The sequence below is a fragment of the Patagioenas fasciata genome, chromosome 12 (assembly GCF_037038585.1).
Source record: "Patagioenas fasciata isolate bPatFas1 chromosome 12, bPatFas1.hap1, whole genome shotgun sequence".
Lineage (NCBI taxonomy): Eukaryota > Metazoa > Chordata > Aves > Columbiformes > Columbidae > Patagioenas > Patagioenas fasciata.
The window spans coordinates 11879875-11901576 of NC_092531.1; the positions used below are offsets into that span (position 1 = coordinate 11879875).

The following is a 21702-nucleotide window of genomic DNA, read 5'->3' on the forward strand; positions in this document are numbered from 1 at the left end:
CAAGAGTGTCTGTGTTAAGTGTTCACTATGAGAGTACTTAGAGCATAAGGAGTTGTTTAAGTTTTGGAGAAAGAGGAGATAGCATTGTTTGCCAGTGTGATCACGGAAAGCATACGTGTTTTGGTTAAGAACAAAGTTTTTTACTTAAAACTCTCTCTGCTTTTGTTTAGCAGAGAACAGTTATACAACTTTTTAGTGTCAATGGTCTTCTGCTGTCTTGTCACAGTAGCTAGCACTTAAGAACTATTTGTTGTGACTCAGTCGGGTGCAGTCTCCCAGCTTTTCCCATGGCCATGAGGCCTGGATCAGGTGCAAAGCATTATTAGGTCTTCAGAAAGTTGTCATGCTTTAAAACTTTTTTTTTCCTAGATGCCTGACGCTGTTCAAAGGGTACCTTGCAATACTAAGAAAAAAATGGCCTATGGCTGTTTAAGGAATGCATTATTAGAAGCCTCCTACCACAGAAAAGTTGAAGATAATTTTAACTTGATAAATAGTCTTTGGATTATGGAGCACAGAAGTTTACGCGTTCTGCAGCATACTAACTCCTTAGTTTTAGTAAAGGCTTTAAAGTGAGTTAGTAGTATCATATTCTAGATTTAGGTTAATTTTAAAGTTAAAACCTTAACGAAGTTTCACTTGTATCAGTTAATTCTGAAGCTTTAAAGTTGCCACTTTGGGGTCATGTACATGGAATTGAAAAGCATGTGCGTGGAGTCAGTCTAATGTATATTGTGCATTAGTCTGGTGTAACAAGTGGACTCAGGCTAATCTTGTTTGGTTTATTGGAGTTCTTGAGCCATAGAGGCGTTTCTGCTTTGTTTTGTAGGAAGAAGGGCAATGTCCTTCGTCCTCAGTTCCTCATGCTGGTTGCTGAAACTTTGGATTCATCCTGTGTCTTATTTGGATTCGAATTTATGTTGATATGTGTAAATCACAGATTTTATAGCTGTTTAAGACAGCTAGGAGGCTTCTGCAAAGGTGGATGAGAACGGACTTGTATTTTGAGAAGAACACTGAGAGGAAATTAGAATGAGATTTTGTTATTTGACTATATTTGCAGTTGATGCTGAAGAATCAACATTTGCAGAAGCCTACAGTACTGTAAGGAAAACTGAATGTGGTTTATCTGCAGTATATAATTACTTGAATTTTAAAAAGATATGGCAGTGTCATCTTGTGCACATTGCTGCTAAATGCAAGCGATGCATTTGGAAGTGTTAATTTACTTACTTAGTGATCTTTCATGTTGCTCATTGAGCTTATTGGTGATCAGACATTCAAATCCACTGAAAAGAAACGGGTACTGAGAAATTTGTGATCTTAATTTAAAGGCGACCTCATGAAAATAAATACACGGAAAGGCAAATTTGGGTTTTTTTTTTGCTTACAAAATTGTGTTCTGGGTACAATACCAAGATTTTTTTTCTTTGAAAAATGTGACATTACTGAGGAAGAGCTTTGGGATACACTTGTCTTTCATTGAGCCTCTCTGGACCTTGTCAGTATAGATATCTAAAGAAAAATATTGCATGAAATCTCAAAAAATTCTCACATTTAGATTGATCTGAGGTTACACTGATTACGAGAGATCCTGCTTTTTCTTACAGAATTAAGAATTCTAGAGAAAATTGGAGATTTGACTTCCTATTTGATCTCTCAAATGCTGTATTCTGTTATTTCTTTTGGGAGAAAAAAAGATGATAGCTCAAGTCAGGTTCTTGAAAAATGATACATGAACTGAATGATTTCTTCCCTTCCTTAAGGAGGAGGTAGAGGAAGGAAAGGAGGGCTTTGAAGTCAGGTGGGGAGCCAGGAACAACGGGGCAAACACTGGTGTACAATCAAGTAAGAATAACATGCAGTGAAAAAGTAACAAAGCGGAAGAGAAAATGAAAGGGAAAAAAGCAAGTTCATACGTCCTTGAGGCAGAAACTGGTGCACAGCGTTATACCATGGATTGTGGCTGCCCAACCTTGAATGTAGTACTAAGTACTATGAAATGCTGTTACTGTGACACGGAAACAAATGTCATACTCGTCATGAGGACATGTCTGAAGATTACCGATTCAACCTGTAACTGGAAAACAAGCAACTTGCATGTTCTGTGTTCTAATCTCATATTCTTAGTGTAGATAAGATTGTGTTTGTATACCACATCTTTCAATAGACAATTTGGTTTTATATCAGGTCTGTCTCTTCTTAAATGAAGGGGTTGACAGTTGAATTTGTCTGTCCTTTTTGTGAAAGATGTGTTACAGCTAGTAAAAATTATTATTATACATTTGCTGCACTCAGTTTATCTTTGTATCGCCACATTGCATCTCGGTGAACTAAAAAGATAGGGCTGATTTATTTCAATAAAATCATATAGTTCACTAAACACCTAAAATTTTGGAATCTGCTTTATCAAAGGGCCATGTGGTTAAGAATTTGTATGGAAATTTTTACTGAACAGTCACCGTGCTGAAAGATTCCTTCTCCATATATATTTGGCAATATCTTGCTGTCACAGGCTGCTTAAAAGAAAACTAGACTTTTTGCATAATAAAACTGTAAGAGATGGTGTTTGCCTTTAAGTGATTGTTACAGAAGCTACTTTGTGTATCAAATAGGTGCTTCTGTGGAGTTACAAGACAAAAGAATTGTATGTTTTATGGGTAAACTGTGTAGAAGAATACTGCAAGGCTTTGTTTCAAATAGGGTGAATGTTGGCATGCTAGGTGCTGATAAAAGTTATGTATGAAAACATACAATTACTCCTTGGAGTTTTGAAAATATACATTTAATATCTCTAATTCTTTGCTGGCTTAAATGTTTGGTACATCAAGAAACATGACATAATTTAGGTCACATAGAACCTGGCTTTGAAATCAGAACCACTGAAATTATCTCAATTTTGACTGTAGATTCTAAACTAATTCCTTATGGTTGGATATTTTAAATAGAAACTGTTTTAAAACTTATTTTTCGCAGTGTATGTAAAATACTGTGTGCACTGTCTCCACTGCAAAGATGCAGTGGTTTGCTCCACGAATTGTGTGTTGTTTTGGTTTTTTCTATTTATCCACATTATTTTCTACTGTTGGAACTTCTGTCTTTTTTGGTCTCTGATCGCAGTTGCTGAATCACTTCCTTTTACTAATTCCTTCCATAACATTTGTGTTTACTTTTGGCAGGTAGATGAAGTATTTTTCATGCGTAGTGTTCTAGTGCTGGTGTTTAAGATAAAAATGTGGTAAGACTTGAAAAGATCATCAGTGTTGAATGTGCCGAATCAGGGGATGGAGACTTTGGTGATCAGGCTATGAAAATCTCCTTCTCATGAAATAAATGCTGTACTGTTGATTTATTGTGCTCACATTTATATGATTGCTTGGGATGTGTTAACTAATAAGATGATGAATCCTGGCTAAAAACTGTGCACTTAATTGGGAGAAGTGACCAAAGACAGAATTAACCAAATGTCTGTAGAGCATATAGTGGCTCCTCATCGGAAGGAAAATAGTGCTATATTAATTTCTTTACGGTTTCAGTTCTTGCGGTTGCTGTCCTGTTGGCTGTTTGGTAGGCAAAAGTGCATCTCAGCAGTGTGCCTGACACGTGTCTGGGCAGCACAAGGCATTTGCTCTCCTGTTACTGACCTGCTAATGCTAACCTTGGAGTGAAAAATACTGTCTTATAGTGAAATGTTTAATTTCTGGTGTAAATGCAGAGCTGATACGGTGGTCCTCTGTATGCGTATTATAGATCTATGAAAAGCTCTCAAGTGCTAGTGCCTCTGCTCAGTTCTGCGTGTCCCTTCTTCTGTCAGGATGGGAGGACCAAAATCTTTCCCTTTTTTTCTGTCAGGCACTCTTAATGCAAGTGTCTTGGGAGTGTCCAAAATAGACTGAACTGAATCTGTGTCTTTGGAGATACATCTTTAATAAAACTTTTCCATGGGATAGAACATTCCATGTGATGCAAAATGTTCTGTTGCTAGGTGGCATGATTTGCTCTTCATTTTTCTGGATATTTGGCATTCTGAGCAGACGCTTTGTCATGAGTGCAGAGTGAGGCTGGAAATACAGTTCTTCTAGGGAACCAGAAGAAAGATGTTCAGCTGTTGCACTTTTCATGTTTGGATCAGGAGTGTGTTTCTGAAACATCTCTCAAACATTCCTGTCTACGATGTAGTTTGCATTGCTGAGTAGTTTTAGACTAAATTAACTGTACTCATTTTGATTGAAATTAAAATGGAAGACGCCTTCCGAGTCCACCTGAGACACTAACTGCTAGTGTGCCATCAGTCTGTGGGACCAGAGTAGAATGAATCTGAAGCATACAAGGAAGAAAAAGGAAAACTAAATTGCATATAATGTGGAAGTTGGGGCCTCATCACCAACTGTTTTGCACCACAGATCTGCCATACCTGGTAGTGTGGTTGTAACCTTAGTAATTTCTCAGACAAGATAAACCTTACTTTTTTTTCTTTTCAGGCCAGTATGGAAATCCTCTGAATAAGTACATTAGACATTACGAAGGATTGTCTTACGATGTGGATCTGTTACACCAAAAACACCAGCGTGCCAAAAGAGCAGTATCGCATGAAGATCAGTTCTTGCGCCTAGATTTTCATGCTCATGGAAGGTTAGTAATATTTTTAAAGGTATTTGTTTAGAATGTTTTATTCATGTATGTGTTTTAATTATATAGTGGAATGTAAATGGTGAAATACAGTCATCAGATTAATGTTGGCTAGAATACACTAAAATACAGTGCTTAGAGTTTCTATGAAGTGTTTGTCGTCCGGTATAAGTGTGAAATTGTTGCTTGTAATCACTCATTCAAACTTCTGGTAGTAACTATTCGTGCACTTTGAAGTTTCAACAGTGAAATTGTATTGGGAACAGAATGGAAGTTGATTCTGAGTTTATAATGCCACACTGCCTGAGGAGATTCAATTGAGGAAAAGTAAAATTTCAAATTGTGTTTAAAATTACAGAGTAGGTCAAAAAAGTATTCTGCTTCTTGTGTAATGGAGCCATCTATTTTCTGTTCTGTTGTGGAATTTAGCAATTATTTGACATGGGGAAAGCATAATTGCTGTTACGAGGCTTGATTTGCCTTGCATTTATCATGTGATTGTAAGATCCAGTACAAAAGTTAGATATTCAATGTGAGCAACTGGAGTATAATTTGTAGGTTTCATTTAGGAAGGTCTGTTTGTACTTGAGAATTTCCTGCATTCCGTATAGCTGAGGAGAAACAGTAAGAAAGCTAAAATATTTGTGTCTGTATCTTTGTTTCTTTGACTCCCTCCTTTGCAGCACCACTACCTATTTAATGTATTTGAGGAATATGTTATGCCCTTGCTTTTATAATTATTTCAGTTACAATTTAAGTAATTAGAACTTGATAAATAATTGCTAGCCAGATATAGAAACATAAGAAGTTTGACAGAGCAAAGGTAAAACCAGGTCCTCTGGATCTGTTTGGAACATTGTTTTATGGGTGTTTTGCTTCTGTGCCAGCTTGTAATTTCTTCAGGGAGTGAAGTTGCTACCGGAGGTGTATAATGTAATGACTGAATTTTAGTGCATGCTTCCAAAAAGTTAGCATTGGCGTTGTATTTGTAACTGCTGTAAAACTGCAACCCAAATTCTGAATTCTAAGTCCTTAAAATAACATTTTGTGGGTTTTTTAGTCCAGGGAATTTTATTATATAAAGAAGAGCCATATTGCTGCTGTCTCTGCTGTAGCTTCACAGGCAATCTCTAGTCTTTGCTATTAAATTGTTCTAATAAACCAGACTGCAGAGTATAGTGTTTCAAGGCTCCTCATATTGTAAGCCTCTCCACTTTTAAATTAAATCTCCAGGAAGGTTGCAAGACAGTGAAGATTAGGTTCAGTCTAATGCTGCTACTCGTAAGCTGCAGACTGATGGTTAATTTTGGTTTACCAAAGTGTGTACTACTGCAGAGAGGAACAGGCCTGACTGCATTGCCAGCATCAGCTTTCTGCTAGCACTAGTAGTCTTAAAACCATGGAAGGAATAGGCTCTGGGAACTGATCCAGCTGAAAATTATTTCGCAAAAAAGCCCTGCTATGACTTCAAAGGGTGATGAACGGAGGATGAGACAGTTTTTTCTGGGAACCATCTACATTGCAGTCTGTTTGAGCAGGTCATCTTGTCATTGGTAAAGATCCCATAATACTCAGCTGTAAAACAGAGCCCGTAGCTTTCCCTGTACGTTCTATCTATGTTAATAAGGTGGCCTGAAAATCCTTATCATATAAAAATGTTAACCGTACCTATGATAATGAGGTCTAAAAAATATTTCCTCTATTGCTTTATGGCTCTTAGTCACACCAGACCTTAGACAAACAGGTTTGTAAAGATTTTGATAGCAGCTACTATTACTCATGCAGGAAAGTGTTGGTGTTTGTATGTGGAATTGATTCTAAGTCCCTATGCTCTGAGGCACAAATCCATCATTAACTGAGGAAGCTGAATGGAAACTTACCATAAGGTCAAAACAGTCCATAGTTTAGGATTTTGGTAGTTTTCCTGTGACACATGTAACACTTCCTGCCAAAGAGAACATAACTGACAGCCTGTAAACTTAATCCACAAATTCCTGTCGATCAGTCAGAGTATGTTCTTACAAAATATTTTCTTTTTTCTTTAAATGTGAATTAGGAAGGATCAGGTGAATTGTTTTTTACTTCATACAGTCTACTTAGTAGTTTTGAAGATGTATAGCAGTTAGAAAAACTATAAATAGGATTGCCTTTTTATACTTGTAGCTAGTTTACTGTGAATATATGTCATCACTGAGAATGACAACATTAAAACCTTTCTGTCAAATATTCTGATTACTTTGTGCTAAGGTAGGAAATAAAGCTTTTGCAAAATACTTAAACCATTTTGAGTTAACCCATGGACTCTTAACATGTTTTCTTTAAATACAGGTGATGAAACTTAAAGGCATTCGGTCAATGTGAGGTTTGAGATTCTGAAAATTTAAACCTCTTTTTTTTTTTAATGATGTTACACTAAGTGGTTAGTTAAGACTTTGTCCAGGTGTAGTGGTGTATTGGCACACAGCTGTCCCGCTTGCAGCTCCTTAACAAAAATACTGAACAACTGCTACTTGTAAGTACCGAAGTTGTAATCTTGTGGTCTGAGTTGACTTCTGCAGAAGTGGCTGTGTTCGGTAGGAAGCAGTGGAAAAGCTGTCTGATGTTTCCTGCCCTTCAGTGCTGAAACACCCAGTGCAGCTCGCTGGGCCACAGTGGTTCCTCGCCTGTATCTCTGGTACCAGGGTGGACTTTATCAACCTCATCTTTCCGTCTGGGCCAGAGGAAGCACCTGTTGGTCACGCGGCCAGTCGGGATGGGAAAGTGATTTGGGTGGTTCTTTTTTGGTCAGTTTAATTTCTCGTTGAATTCTGTATATAAGCAAACTTGCTGCGAGAAGAAAGGGTGCAGAAGTAAGCAGAAGTGGTGAGGGAAAACACAATACTACCGTTTTCAGTGGCAGTGCTGGCGTATGCCAGATTAGCATTCATCAGACTTACACAAACATAAAATACTCATAGCTGCTAGTCTTCTGGACAGTGAACTTGTAAGTGGCAACTATTCAGTAGACTGTTTGGATTTAAGAACTATATTTCATAGCACTGTTTTGTTGAAAAAGGAGAAAAAAAACTAATAGAAATATTATATATTGATACCAAGTTAAAGTGGCTCTTTGATCATGGGCCAGTAACAGTTTAATAGTGAAACAGAGACTGCAATAATGGAATTAAACCCAAAGCTACCTTTTTTCACACAAAACTAAGTAGTTCTACAAATGGGTATATAACATCATTGTTTAGAAATCCTGCTTTATTTCACCTTCATGTGAAAGTTAAATGCTACACAGTACACTGTTAAGAACAGTAATTTTTTGAAACTTTTGTTGGGTAATCTAAAATACAATTTGTTATGGCAGATGCAATGCCTGAATTGAACCAAACAGGCCACTATTCCATGCTAGAACACTAGCTTAATAGGGCAGTTAAAATTACTGAAACTAAGCTACGAATACCTAGTAATTCTTTTAAATCAAAAAGAGTGTTGTTTAGATGAGTTGATATTATTGCTTCACCTGTGGTGCAAAATGTGCTCATTTCTATAATGCTTCAAATTGGAAGGAACAGAAAGTTTTAAAACAATCCTGGTTATGTATCATTGCTCTTCCACCTGCCAGTTTTTATTGAGTGTTTGAGTTAATTTAAGGTGCCCTTTGAGTCCGGGGAGGGTTCGGGCAAAGTTAATGAATGCACAGTGTTAATATTATCCAACCAAGTTCTTGGCGTAAAGTAGCTTTTGAATTTACTGCACATCTTCCGCTCTTTCCCCTCCTCTCCCTGCCAGTTAACACACGCACACCCCACACCCCCCGAAAAAAACAAACCCACACCAAACACACAAAAATAACAAAAATATATGGAATTATTAATAGAAGAGCAATGCCTATGGCACAAGCCTGGAGTATGGTGAAGGAATTTAATATGGCATAACATCGCTAAAACTGATGTCGTATTTTATACTTTCTTTTGACTTAGTGGCAAAATGTGTATGTGCACTTGTTCATGTACTGTACACAGTCTTTGTCATGCAGAGGAGTTGGAAAGTTTTCACTTTTTCACTGTAGGCATTTCAGTATGGACTTTTGCAATATATTATAGACAATCTTAAACTGGGTTCCTATCAACTGTAGATTGTCAGAAATATACTGGATACTTAATTCATAGTGATTTTGAGTAGAGAACTTGAAAAGCTCCCCTGCCATCTGCTGTTCTCTCAACTGTACCTTTTTACCTAATGACAAAGCTCTGAATTCCTCAGACGCTGATGCATTCAGAGGAATGTAGCGTTAAACTGTGCTGTCAATCAACTTTTTACTTAATGCATTCCTAATAATCTAGGCTTTCTAAATTTTTCTTACTTTGTCTTGTTAATCACCTATCCATACCCACTGTCACTCCTTCTCTTGGATTAATCAATGCATCTCGCTTGGGAAAGCTACCCATGCAACTTGAGTGAACAGTTGACTGTTCAAGTGGTACCTGAACACATGATAACACCTGCTTATTACTAAATCAAAGATCCATTGAGAGCTTCTTTGAAATTTTTGGCAATTTAGCTACAATTTTCCTTAGATTTTTGTCTAAGATTTTATTTTAAAAATACTGTAAGTTTTTAAGTTCAGATATGTGTTGGAATATATGGTCTATACACGATCCTTATAGTAAGAAAAATTTTAATGGAAATGCTTGCACCATCGCTTCTTTTTAGGCTGTACAAATAAAAAGACCTATCATGTGATTATGCTTGAGAATATTAAAACATTCAGCTGTTGAATATTGTTAGATTATTCTATAAAACCTGAGATAATTTAAAAGTGTGGGCTTCACTAATAAATGCTTCTCCATGTTTTAATTTGGGCTTACAAGTCATGGCTGCTAAATCCAGATTCTTTTAGCTGAGCATATTCAAATCTTAAAAACTGTTTCACTATAGGGTTAAAATCATGTAAACAGTAGATGATGATGCCAGTTTGTGCAACTGGAGTAACCTATTCTTCAGTCTCCACCACCTTATATGGTTCATCTGGATTCAAAAGTACTTATTTTCTTCTACCGTATGCCAAAATATAGTGGGCTATTAGATTTTTCAGGGCAGTCTGAATAAGTGCTTGTATTAGTTTGCATTATGATAGTCAGAAACTGGGATATCTTCTAACCAAGGGTAAAAACCAGGTTTTTCTTCCACTCTATTAAACATCAGTGATATTGGTCCTAGGTGACTATTAGACACTTTCCTTCTCATTTTGTTTACCGGAATGTTCTTGCCTACTGTTGCGCCTCACTGCGAGAGCATACCCGTGTATCCGAAAGAGCACGCATCCAGCTCCACTCTCTAGCTTTAGGACTACAGCAATAACTGGCTTTTGGAGGGGAGGAAGTTTAGAAAAATCTTGTTATCCAGTCCTTCTTGGGTTTGTATGGGGGAGGCAAGGCAGGAGTTGTTGTTCTTTTTTCATGGTTCTATAAAAAGGTAACAGTATGCCTGTGCCTAATGTGACAAGTCCAGTGGGCACCAAGATTTGGTCACTATTACTTCAAATAACTTGGCAGGCGAAGTACCAGGAGCCAGGCAGCTGCTGTCGGACAAGCTGCTGCGTGAGGTGGTTCTACCTGCTCAGGTCAAAGTGCCAAGAGTAGTGTTTGGATCAATAAGCAGTTGGAAACATTTGCATCAGTCTCATTACTGCTGTTAGTAGGGTACAGCATGTGACTTCTTGTCTCCTGTAGTTAAGGAGCAAATTTTCTGCAATGTCTTTATAATTAAGAAAATGCTGTGTAAAGCTATGTGTTGCAGAGGGACCATATGATTCTGCTGCCAGGTAAAAATGCTCTAACTGTCACCCAGTTTGGAATAACGGTCAATAATTGATTAGTTATTAAGTATTCTATTACCTTCTACAGTTTTTTACATTAAGCAGAGGAACCTTTATAACAATGAGAATGTATATAGTGAAATTGTGTGGCTTTGGGTCTTAATCTGTGCTCACTATACCATTTGACAAGGCAGATTTGTGAAGCACTGTTTGCTGATTGGCTTTAAAATTGATTTTCTGTGCAGCTATCCATCATACATTAGTTGAACTTTCTAGTACAGTCTTGTATGGCAGGGGTGGACCACAAAATTTTGACCTTCTTAATGAAGTATATTGTTTTGGTTTTTTATTCTTGGTTCTATAGTAATCTGTAATCTTTTTTTGTTGCCTTCATCTAAAAAATATTTTAGAGTCTGGATCTGTTCTTTAAATGTCTTGCAGTTTATAAGCTTAAATATGGTGAGCTGGAATACAGGTAGCTCTTGTGGTTAAAAAGGCATCTGGTGTTTCAGTGTCGTCCGTCCAGGAGACCCCAGCACTGCAGTGCCGGTCGGATGAGGCTGCCCTGCTGGGTGCAGGGTTTCCCAGCCACACAGCTAAACTTGACATTAATGCTTATAGGACTTTGCTCCTTGGCCAACAAACTTTAGTAAGCATAGCCACGTTCTCAAAAGTGATGTTCTGAAAGTGAAAAGCAGTAGACTTCAGTGAAATCAGTGCTATGTGCTTCAAATGTGCTCATATTATCAGCTAGCAGGTTTCTTTCTGTGTCTTTGTTTCACTAGGAAAGCATCTTTCTAGTTTCTTAGTTTGAATTAATGTAGTAACTTTGTCTTGTGATTTTTTCTAGTACATCTTTCCCTGTTTTTTGATCTAAGTTTTTTTTTAATTGTTAGAAAATGGCGCTGCATATAAATATTCAACTTTATGTAAATACAAATGAGGTTATTTTGGAAAACTGGAAACCAAGTGACAGAATTTGCACTTAAGTTCCCAAAGAAGTTTTACTGAAAGAAAAAAAAAATCAACCCTGGATAGAGACTATTCTGCTTTTAAAATCTGCAAACCATAGTGTTCAGGACAGAGATACTTGACTGACTCACAGTGTAAATTAACCAACATGTAGCTACTTGTAATCCTACTTGGATGGTTTCTGTTACCTGGGCTAGCTTATGTTTTTGCAACTCTGTGTATCAAGAATAATCAGTGGCAAATTGTTCAGGATGGAGGCTCCATCCTCAGTTGTGTTCTTTCTAGAATAACAAGCTTAGCAAGTCTGACTTGTGAAGGTGAGGAAAGGGATCTCTGAACAATCACGAGTGCTGCTCTAGAGGTGCCAATAGAAAACCAGCATGACCTGCAAGCATTCTGGCTGGCTTTGCTAGGTGTTGCAATGCTGTAGAGATTGGTTTTTAGACAAATACTTACTAGAGGATGATACCCTCTATCTGCATCTAGGTGAGTAGTAGAAAGAATGATAAACCTGGAGACCCCACCGTGTGCTGGTCAAAGACATATTTTTTTCAGTGTCAGTAGTGGGACCATGGCAATTGTCAGTTCAATGGTGATGGACTATGTTATGTGGATTTAATAGTAAGTGAAAACTGTGTGAAAAATAAGAATGTCCATAAGTATGATGGTTCTGTACTTAGATTGTGAGTAATTTAAATCCACCATTAAGTTGTTGAGCTGTCTTCTGTTTAATGTAGTTCAGTGTTGGAATGAGTCTGACAGTCTGTGGGAACCAAGTTCAGACTTTGGGGGATGCCTCATGTGGAAACAGTTAGAAAGAAGGGCTCAGATTATTCTCCCCTTCCATTTTTAGATCCTCATCCATTTTTCAGGGAAGAAAGTCTTTGACTTCTGAAGTGGCAGAAGTAACTATGAAACACTTGCACCTCAAGCAGAGCAGTATCTTCTAGATCCTGACTTGTGAGGATGCTCATGAAGGTACAGCTGCAAAGATTTGTCTGGTTCCTACTGAGAAGAACAAAGTAGGAACCTAAAAGGACTCTCCTTGTGCTGGAGTCACATTCCAAACTGCTGCCGTCCCAGCGTTTTCCATTTCCTTTTTCCAGCCGCTGTTTCCAGCTGTGGAGTAACTCTTCCATCTCCTTTTTGCCTTTTCTCCTTTCTTTCCCAAACAATCTCCTGTGGTCACTGAGTGATTCTCTCTGCTCAACCTGCCACTGGTTACAGCAATTTGAGGAAAGCGAAAACAACATGTGGCCTTTCATGTAATACATGGGAGTTTGTGATTGCCATTGCTTAAAGATTGGTGATTTGTTAAAGTTGTGAATTCTTGGAGTAGAGACTAATAGATGCTTGTTCCCTCCATGCACCTCTCATTCACCCTCACTTTTTTTGGTGGGGGACAACTAAAGCAAGATTTGTCACTTCTTTTTTCAGTGTTAAAATGGTGAACAGTCCAGCCAGATAATCCTGTTCCCATCGAGCATGTTTGAATGACCAAGAAAAGACCTGTTTAAAAATAGCTCTGAGACAATCATGTTATCTAATAGTTTAACTAAATTAAGAAATCAAGTGGTCAGAGAATTGTTATTGTGAAACACAGCTGTGTTATTTTGTATTTGAAATAGTTCTCTAATTTTGCAAATAGAGGTAATTTTATTAAGAGATAATTAACAGCATGGGTTAGAATTTGTAGTGTTGGTTATATACCAATGTGGGAGGGAAGAAGAGGGGGAAAATTAAAGGAGAATAAATAGAGGCTTCTTAATTTGAAAATTAATGAAACTTTATGTGGTACATATAACTTCTAACAGTCCGTTTTGAAGACAATATCAATGGAAGGGTGTCCCATCCAGAAGGAAGAACCATTCCCAGATTTGATAGACCCTACTGAGCTTCCCATTGCTGCTCCTGAAGCCCAGTCCTGCGGAGCAGCCCGTCTGGGCAAACCTCAAAACTGATCCTAAAGCACGATTATGTGATGGTCAACAGTGGTAGTCCAAAGCAATCTTGAATGTCATACCAAATTGTAAGGGTGAGAATGTACATGACTTAGCAGTTGAGGACAGGATACCCTGGATGGCTTCACAACGGAGGCCTAGGACTAGTTCAGTTATCCGCTTGGTGTTATTTAAGCTAACTTTGGTAAATCCCTCACTTTCATTCTGAGGTAGAAGTCTGGGTTTTTTCCACACTCCACTGACAAATACGGGAGTTAAGTATATGAGAAGTCCTGTGTTGTCTTATATAGTATACTACAAAGCAATAAAGAAATTCCTAAAACAGTTGAGTATCAGAGATGGTAATTGCTCCTCATTTTTTCTTTTTTTTTGAAAGTTACATGGATACAACACCACAAAAAAAATCTAATTTTAAACTAACATTTTTGCACTTCTCAGAGAAAAGTGCTATGTCGATTGAGGTGTGTTTTTTTTTTTTTTTTTTTTTCAGAAAAACTACCTCTTTTTCTCACCAGGAAAATGTAATTTTTACCATACTAGGTGCTCTTGCTGAGATTAGTAGTTCATCAGTTCATCACAGAGACAGAATCGCAGAGTCCTTACTGTAAGAAGTCTTCTATCAAATATTAGAGAGGAGAAGAGAGCTATTTTACAGTATGTAATATCTCTTGTCATTGAACTGCAGTTCAGATGCACTTGAGGAGAGTCTGATTCATCCACAGTAACTCCGGGCAACTCAGGCACAGGGAAAACTCCAACTAAAATGGAGTTTGAATCTCTGGAACAGCTTGAGCAGTGTGTTACAACCAAAGTGGGGAGAACTTCTTGAAGTACTTGAATGAAGTTCTTCAAATTTTTATCCACACTGGCCTTAGTTTTTTCTGCTTGTTCATTTCTAATTTCTGCACAGAAGAGCCACGCAAGGTGGCTTAGTCTTTTTTTTGCTTTAGTTTTCTATTGTGCGTTTTGGTTTTGTTTGGTGTTTTGGGGGATGTTTGGTTGATTTGGGGTTGTGTTTGTTTTTGTTTGTTTGCTTGTGGGTTTTGTTTTGGTTTGGGGGTTTTTGTTGTTGTTTTTCTTAGCAAAATGTATTGCATAATCTTGTAGCATTCTGTCCCATGATGTTTTTCTGGATTGCTTGTTCATGTCATGTACTCATCCTCATGAACCTCTATGTTACCAGAAGACAGTTTTACAGAGCTAGTATAGAGATTAACATAGAGAAGAATTTTTCTTTCTTGTCTCTGTGTTGTGTATTATAACTACTAGCTATCTATCATAAAACATGCCTTTCTGTCTGGGTATGAGTAGCTACTGTTTGCTGGTGTGTGTTCTTCCCTGACTCCAATTCTCAAACACACCTGTAGTGAACTGTTTCTTCCCTTTTAACAGGAGAATCTGCCCTCACAAAATGTAATACATCCGTACTGAAACGGCAGTAGGAGCAGTGGTTGGCTTGGCACTAGGCCCAAGAGTTACAGGGCATTGCTGAAGTTTAATCTTCCCCGTCTACCAACCACATCACAGAATTTCCTAACCTCGTAGTAGATAACTAATGCATCACCAGAGGAGGATACTCACTTTGAAGCTTTTTAACACTGTGACGACAATAATAACTATAGTTTGATTGTGAAATAGGGTTTGCATTACAGAATAGTCAACATGAGTCACTAGAGCCCTTAGCAGGTTTTAAGTGGCTTTTTTCTTTGATCTTGAATTTTAATGTACAGTCGTTTTGAAGTACTTATAACTGTAGTGTCCTATTATTTAATGTGCAAGTGAAAACTGAGGATATATATGCTTCAGGTATACTAAAAAGTAGTTAGATTTGATCGACTTCACCCTGCAAAGCTTAGTGTTCTGGTTATTTTTCTTTTAGCACAAATGGAAACTAGCTTTTGCTATGGAAACTCTATCATAAGTATACTGAGAGACTGGGCACATTTTTTTTAGATGAAGACTGACACAGATGTAGTCGTTATCAGTTACTCTTTGTGTAACAAATTGTTGACATAACTATAATACTCCTTCAATTTCATGGTTGTGCAGAAAGAGAAAAATATAGGAAGAAAATCAAGAGTAAAACTTGAATGACTGAAGTTTCATCAACTTCACTGATCTGTATTTGCACAGTGTATAAAAAAATTTAAGACAGTACCAAATGAAATTCTGAAAAGTAAGCTAACGGTTGTCACAGGAATGAATTCATGTAAATCAGCCATTTTAAAACACTTCAGTTATGTTGCTTGACTTAACTGAACCAAACTTTTTTTTATTTGTACAAAGATAATGTAATATGTTTCATATAAAGATGCAAATCCTACTCGTAATCAAAGAATGTAGTGTTGTAATTTGAACAAGATAATTCAGTGAGTAGTCTACGTAGTTGTGCATGTAACTCCACCAGTTTAAGTATATTTTATTTAATGTTATTGCCTGTCGTACTTTTTGAGTTTCAGTTGGAACAGTAATTAGTTCATCTGCATTTCATTTACATTACTTAAATGTTGGCAATGAAAATAAAATAAGCTGATGCTTGTTCTTATCTCTTCTGCTTCACAGTGCTGTGGAGTAAAATAGTTGTTTGTTCCCTTAAGCTACATCTGTGTCTTCTGGAGGAACGGGAACAAGTGTATAGTCAAAGTCAGAATTCTAGATTTATGCATTTGAGTCTAACCCTCATTTCTGGCTTAAATCTTGTAAATCAAACTGCTTATATTAAAAGTGTCCAAATAATGTTGCTTGAGAAAATCCTTCTAGGCTATGGTCTAATTCTTCTACAGTATAAATATTTTCTATAGATTTTAAAGGGTCTGCAAATTGTTTACCCAAAAGTGTTGATTAGAAGTGCTTAGCTTAGTGTTCTTGTAATTGAAGCTCAAAGCCAATTTACTATCTTGTTTTATTCACTTTAGACACTTCAACCTTCGAATGAAGAGAGATACATCTCTTTTTAGTGATGACTTTAAAGTAGAAATATCAAATCAAGTAATTGATTATGATACTTCCCATATTTACACTGGACACATTTATGGTAAGTACAACATTCAAAATGGATTAAAGTGCAGTAATTTTAAAGCGGAGATTTTTTAAATGTACACACGGAAAATTAGTATCTGTGTGATTAGGTTATCTTCATTGTTAAACTTTGATAATTCATCTTAATGCATTTTAATTCCATCTGCTTTTATTCTCATATAACAGTCACACTTAACAAATGAGTACTTTCACCTAATAATTTTCATATCCATAAACTTGAAGTTCAACTCTGTTTATGAGCATACTCTTCATAGAAATCTGCATGTAAAAAAATAGCTGTCTGCATTAAAAAAATAATTAGGAATGGTCTTAGCTTAAAGGAATTTAAGGAATATAAAGCTACCATCATTAAACGTAGTATACCCAATTTCAGTAAATACAGAAAGTAAAATTGATTTAAATGGAAGGAGACTTAAGGAATTAAAAGATGAAAAGAAAAAACTTAAGACTTATTCTGTCCTTTTTTATACAGTCTGTTTGGTTCTGAAAGGAATCTAACTGCTTCCTGAAGATCTCTATTAGTAACGTCCTACAGTCTTGAAGTGACAGATTTAAACTGCAAAATATACACTCTTAGCACTTTATATGCATCTAGGTAGACCAGCTTACCAGTCAACTTCAGTAGGTCAGAGGACTTCTAAGGTGTGTGGGGCTTTTTGTTGTGATGTGGAATGAGTTCAGTTCTGGTAATTTGATAGTGTGATTCTGAACCCTCCTCAGTGAGGAGCATATAAACATTTTTTTAGTAATCTTTAATGCTCTTTATGGAAAGGCTTGTGAGGGTGCTGCATGTTGTAGCTGTTAATGATTAAACTTGGACAGTTTTACTTTTTCAGATTGTGACTGTTTCAAATTTACTTCATTCCACACTTAAACCTAGCTACACTTTTAAGGAGCTTATGCTTGAAGAGAAAAATGGATATTTTTAATATAGGGAAATCTTTCTTTGAAAGCTTTCAAAATTCAATATACACACTGTGAGGGTTTCTTTTGTTGTTTTTTGTTTGTTTTTCTAAGTAATTGTGTAAGGAGATATATAAGGACAGGACTTGGATATAGGGTCACATGCTGCATATGTGACAGCTTTGAACTACAGAGTTGTCGAGGGTTAAGATTGCGGGGTGACAATAAAACCCTGGCAGATGTATTGTTAACCCCTTCTCCCCACCTTCCCCCTTTTTAGCCCCTCCCTCTCCCCCCTTCCCACTCAGGACAGGCGATCGGGAGGGAAAGAAGGACAGAGAGAGTTGGAAGAATTAAAAATGTTTTACTGATGCTACTAATAAGAATAGAGAAAATAATACGAAATATACAAAACCAATCTTGGAAGTCTCAGCAACTGCAGAGCCAGCACCCAAAGTCCTGGACTGGACTCTGCAGCCAACCGGAGCTGGATTCAGTCTCTCACTAGGCCTCAGTTTGCAGGGACGACTAGCAAGGTCCTCTCCTAATGTCAGCCATAAGCAATAGGAAAAGGGAAAGGGATGAGATCCTCATGATCTCCCACTTTTATATGAAATATTCATGTGAATGGGATATTATACTTTGTTGGTCAGTTTCTTGGTCACCTGTTTCTTGTTGCCCCTCTCCCAAGATGTGAATTTGTCCTTATCAATAACCTTGCATTCCATTGCTAGGTTTACCAAAACATGTATCTGATTATCCAGGAAAATGCAGCTAATATGAAGGCCTTACCTGACAGGCAAATTCACTAAAAGAGGAACTTGTTTTTTAACAAAACCAGGACAAGAGTAGAATTCTTTATTATATGCTTTTTAAACTTGTTATTTTTGCATCTGAATAGGAAGCTATTCAACTTGGTAACTATGATTTTGGAATAACTGTATGTCTTACTTTTGAATAATCTTAGCCTTAAAAATTCAGACACAAAGTTTCTGCAAGAATGTCTTACGGCTGTTATCCAGTATCTTATTACTGTATAATTCATATAGGTTTATAGCAATTGGGAACTGGTGCACAATCAGAATAATTAGGCAAGTATAATGCTTTAGCTTTGTCTGCTTAATATCTTGAGTAGAATGTATGCTGAAATTTAGCACAGGACTGAAAGCTTTTAGAAAGTCACAGAAAAACTAATGCATTTTTTTTCCTTAACAGGTGAGCAGGGAAGTCTTAGCCATGGATCTGTTATTGATGGAAAATTTGAAGGATTCATCCAGACTCACAGTGGGACCTTTTATATTGAGCCAGCAGAGAGATATATTAAGGACAAAACTCTACCCTTCCACTCTGTCATTTATCATGAAGATGATATCAGTGAGTACTTCAACTTTGTGCTACAGATGAAATAATTTTTTGTATTAAATGTCAAAAACTGTAAGCCATTTGTAAGCATCAAATGAGACTTTGGCTTGTGTATGGCACTGTGAATCATGCTGTCCTGAGGTGATTCATATATAGTTACGGCGTGAAAGAAATTTATGGCAAACCAACGTGAGTCTTCCTTATTCTGCCATTTTAAGACATCCTTAGCAGTCAGGTTTAAGTGTACAAGCAGTGTATTTTCTTAGTGGAGACATGTTTCTTTTGAAAAATGAATTCTTAAAATATACTGATTGTTCTTCCCTGTGATATGCAAAGTAAAGGATAATTAAAGTCCAAGTCACTCAGCATTTACCTACATCTAGTGAAGGTGGTACTCATGGGGAAATAAAAGCTTCCCCTGCTTGCACAGGTTGCAGCTGCCTTCAGAGAGCAATTTAGAAGATGTGGTGACACCCAGTATTTTCCAATTTACACAGTAGCTGATGGAAGTGTACAGGGAATACTACTTGAATTTGAAGAGTATAACCCCAGAAGTCGAAGTTTAGCTTTAAACACCCAGAAAGACAAGAAAGTACCATGGAACAGTTTTACATCTTCAGAACTGATGCAGCAGAGTTCTCCTGCACTCTACCTGCCTTTTTATGTATGATCAGTCTTCAGCTGTAATAAAAATAAGTTTTATTTGATGCTCAAGTAACTTTATGCAAAACCCGAAACCCACTACAATAAAGTTGTGATACCAGGTTTCAATTCTTCCAAATAGATGTTGGCAGAAAGTCACTTTAAGATTACCTTTTGGTTAAAGAAGCTAACAAGTTGTGTGTTGCAAGTGAACTTTATGTAAAACATCAGTCTTGTTTAAAAATCAATTTAAACTGAAACTTCATTTAAAAACTTGTCCCATCTGGCCATTGTGCAAATCCTAGAAGTGCTGAGTTTGAAATGTCATTTGGAATTAAATGACGAGTCTTGGGTTAGATCACTAAAAATTACTTAAACCACTCTTGTGATTATATATGTATGAATCATTTTCAAATTACACCATTATGAGATTGTATCGTGAAAATAAATGTCAAAAATAGGAAGATAGATGAGGAAAATCGCTAGTTGTGATTTGGCTTTACTTTATTCGGCTGTCTTTGAGTATGTTAAAATTGTGAGTGAGCATATGTGTTAGTCCTTCCTGTTATCCCATTCTGTAAATGTGATTACTAACCCAAGATCAAATAGAATTTGCATAATTTTAAACAGCTTCTGAATGAATACAATTATTGAATTTTATGTACATTGGGAGCTGCCCTTGTCTTCTGACTAAACATGTATCTTCTTGGTGCTTGCAAGACCCATATTTGAGGATGAAGTTACTTTATAGGACAGCGTTCCACAGACTGGTTTTGATTCTCAAAGAGACGCTGCAGCGTGCGTTGGGTTTTCAGCTGTACAGAGCATTGCAGGTGGAGATCTGAGGAGGCCAATTCCCTTGCCGGCTGCTGTCAGAGTATTGCAGAGTTTGCTGCTGGGACAGAAGGGGGAAGTAATAAAAAAAATCACAAAAGCCTGGTGTGAAACCGTAGGAAGTCTTCTGTAACAACATTTCTATGGATAATTTGTACATAGTTTTAAGTTCTTTAGTGTGTTTTATAGGTCTAACTGAACAGTTCAAGTCACTGCTTGGTAGTGGGAGTACTAGACAACAAGTCACTGTCTGCTTTACAAAGGGGTTTATTAAGCCTGCTGTAGAAAAGGGATGGAGGAAGAAAGAAAAGCAACACAAGGCAGTAAAGTGATTTGCCCAGTCTCCAAGGGGCGAGACAAGCAGGAAGATTATTGCATGTCCCAGTTCCTGATGTTGTAAATAGTGGGTGACTAAAAATACTCTCTTCACTGTTATAAACTAATGACAGAAATAGAACTCTACATTAAAGAAGCAGATAATTTGATTTTATGGAAGTTAGTATTGCTGTTTTATAGAAGTGATCTCTGCTGGAGGAGTAAATTGATCACTTGAGAACTGGAAAAAGCAAATGATGGAATCAGTTCATATTAATGACTTACTAAAGTGATTGAGAGCAGGATATGTCTTATTTTTAATTATTCAGATGATGGTATGTTGGCTTACAGTGTTTTTCCTCTTGAATCTAGTGCATCAAAACCATGAGTTAGAAACAAAATCAGATTATCAGAGAGGAGTGTCTAAGTCTGTTCCAGAGCGCCCCGTGCAAGCAGCAGCAGTGCAATGTGGCTTCTGAAGCGTCCAGGGGGTGAGCGCGGCTCCAACAGCCGTTCTGGAGCCGAGGCTGCTGCCCGCGCAGAGCCCGATGTGCGCGCCTGCCGATCGGACGCTTTAACTTCTTTCATTGGTATCCAAGATGCCTCTAGGATTTCTCTGGTCTGAAATATCTGAAGTGTAGAACTGCTGCTGCCACTTCCTGAATAGTGCTTTTGAGGCTACATTTTTTTGCCTCTCATGAGAGCTATTTTTCGCATTGAACTGCGATTCAAAAAAAAAAACCAACAACCCAACAACAATGAAGAAAGCTAAAATTTACAGTAGCTTTGAAAATAAAAACAAGCATGCAAATCTGTTATTGCTCTAATCCAAAACTAACTCTTGTGAAACAGAGTAAAACAACAAGTGTAAAACAACAAGTGTCTTGCACAGGACAGAAGCCACAAAAATACTCACATTTCTAACTCAGGATAGACTGGGGAAGAAGTCATCTTCGCTTTAATTTGGGATATTTTTGGTCACCCATGTTTCAGCCTTTTGAAACAATATGCTTTTTAGTGCTTTTCAGAGATCACAATGCAACATATGATTAGCATCTCAATGAGTTCTTTTTCAATAGTTAAACAAAAGATTTTTTTATAAATGGGGATTATATTGTCAACTTCATAAGGCAGCTTTTGTCTGTTACAGTGGATGTGGTGACCAGTGGAAGGCAGCTTTCTATTCATGACTTGAAACACAAGTTGAATGATTTTAGTTTCTAAGCCACTTTTAAAGAA

General features: G+C 37.1%; 1 protein-coding gene across 1 annotated transcript in view; it reads left to right on the plus strand.

Moving 5' to 3' along the window:
- Positions 1 to 21702, plus strand: part of ADAM10 (ADAM metallopeptidase domain 10) — a 45651-nt gene that overhangs the window by 6594 nt on the left and 17355 nt on the right. The window contains 3 exon segments of the mRNA XM_065847411.2: positions 4482 to 4632; positions 16284 to 16402; positions 18526 to 18684. Coding sequence (XP_065703483.1) covers positions 4482 to 4632; positions 16284 to 16402; positions 18526 to 18684 — 429 coding nt within the window.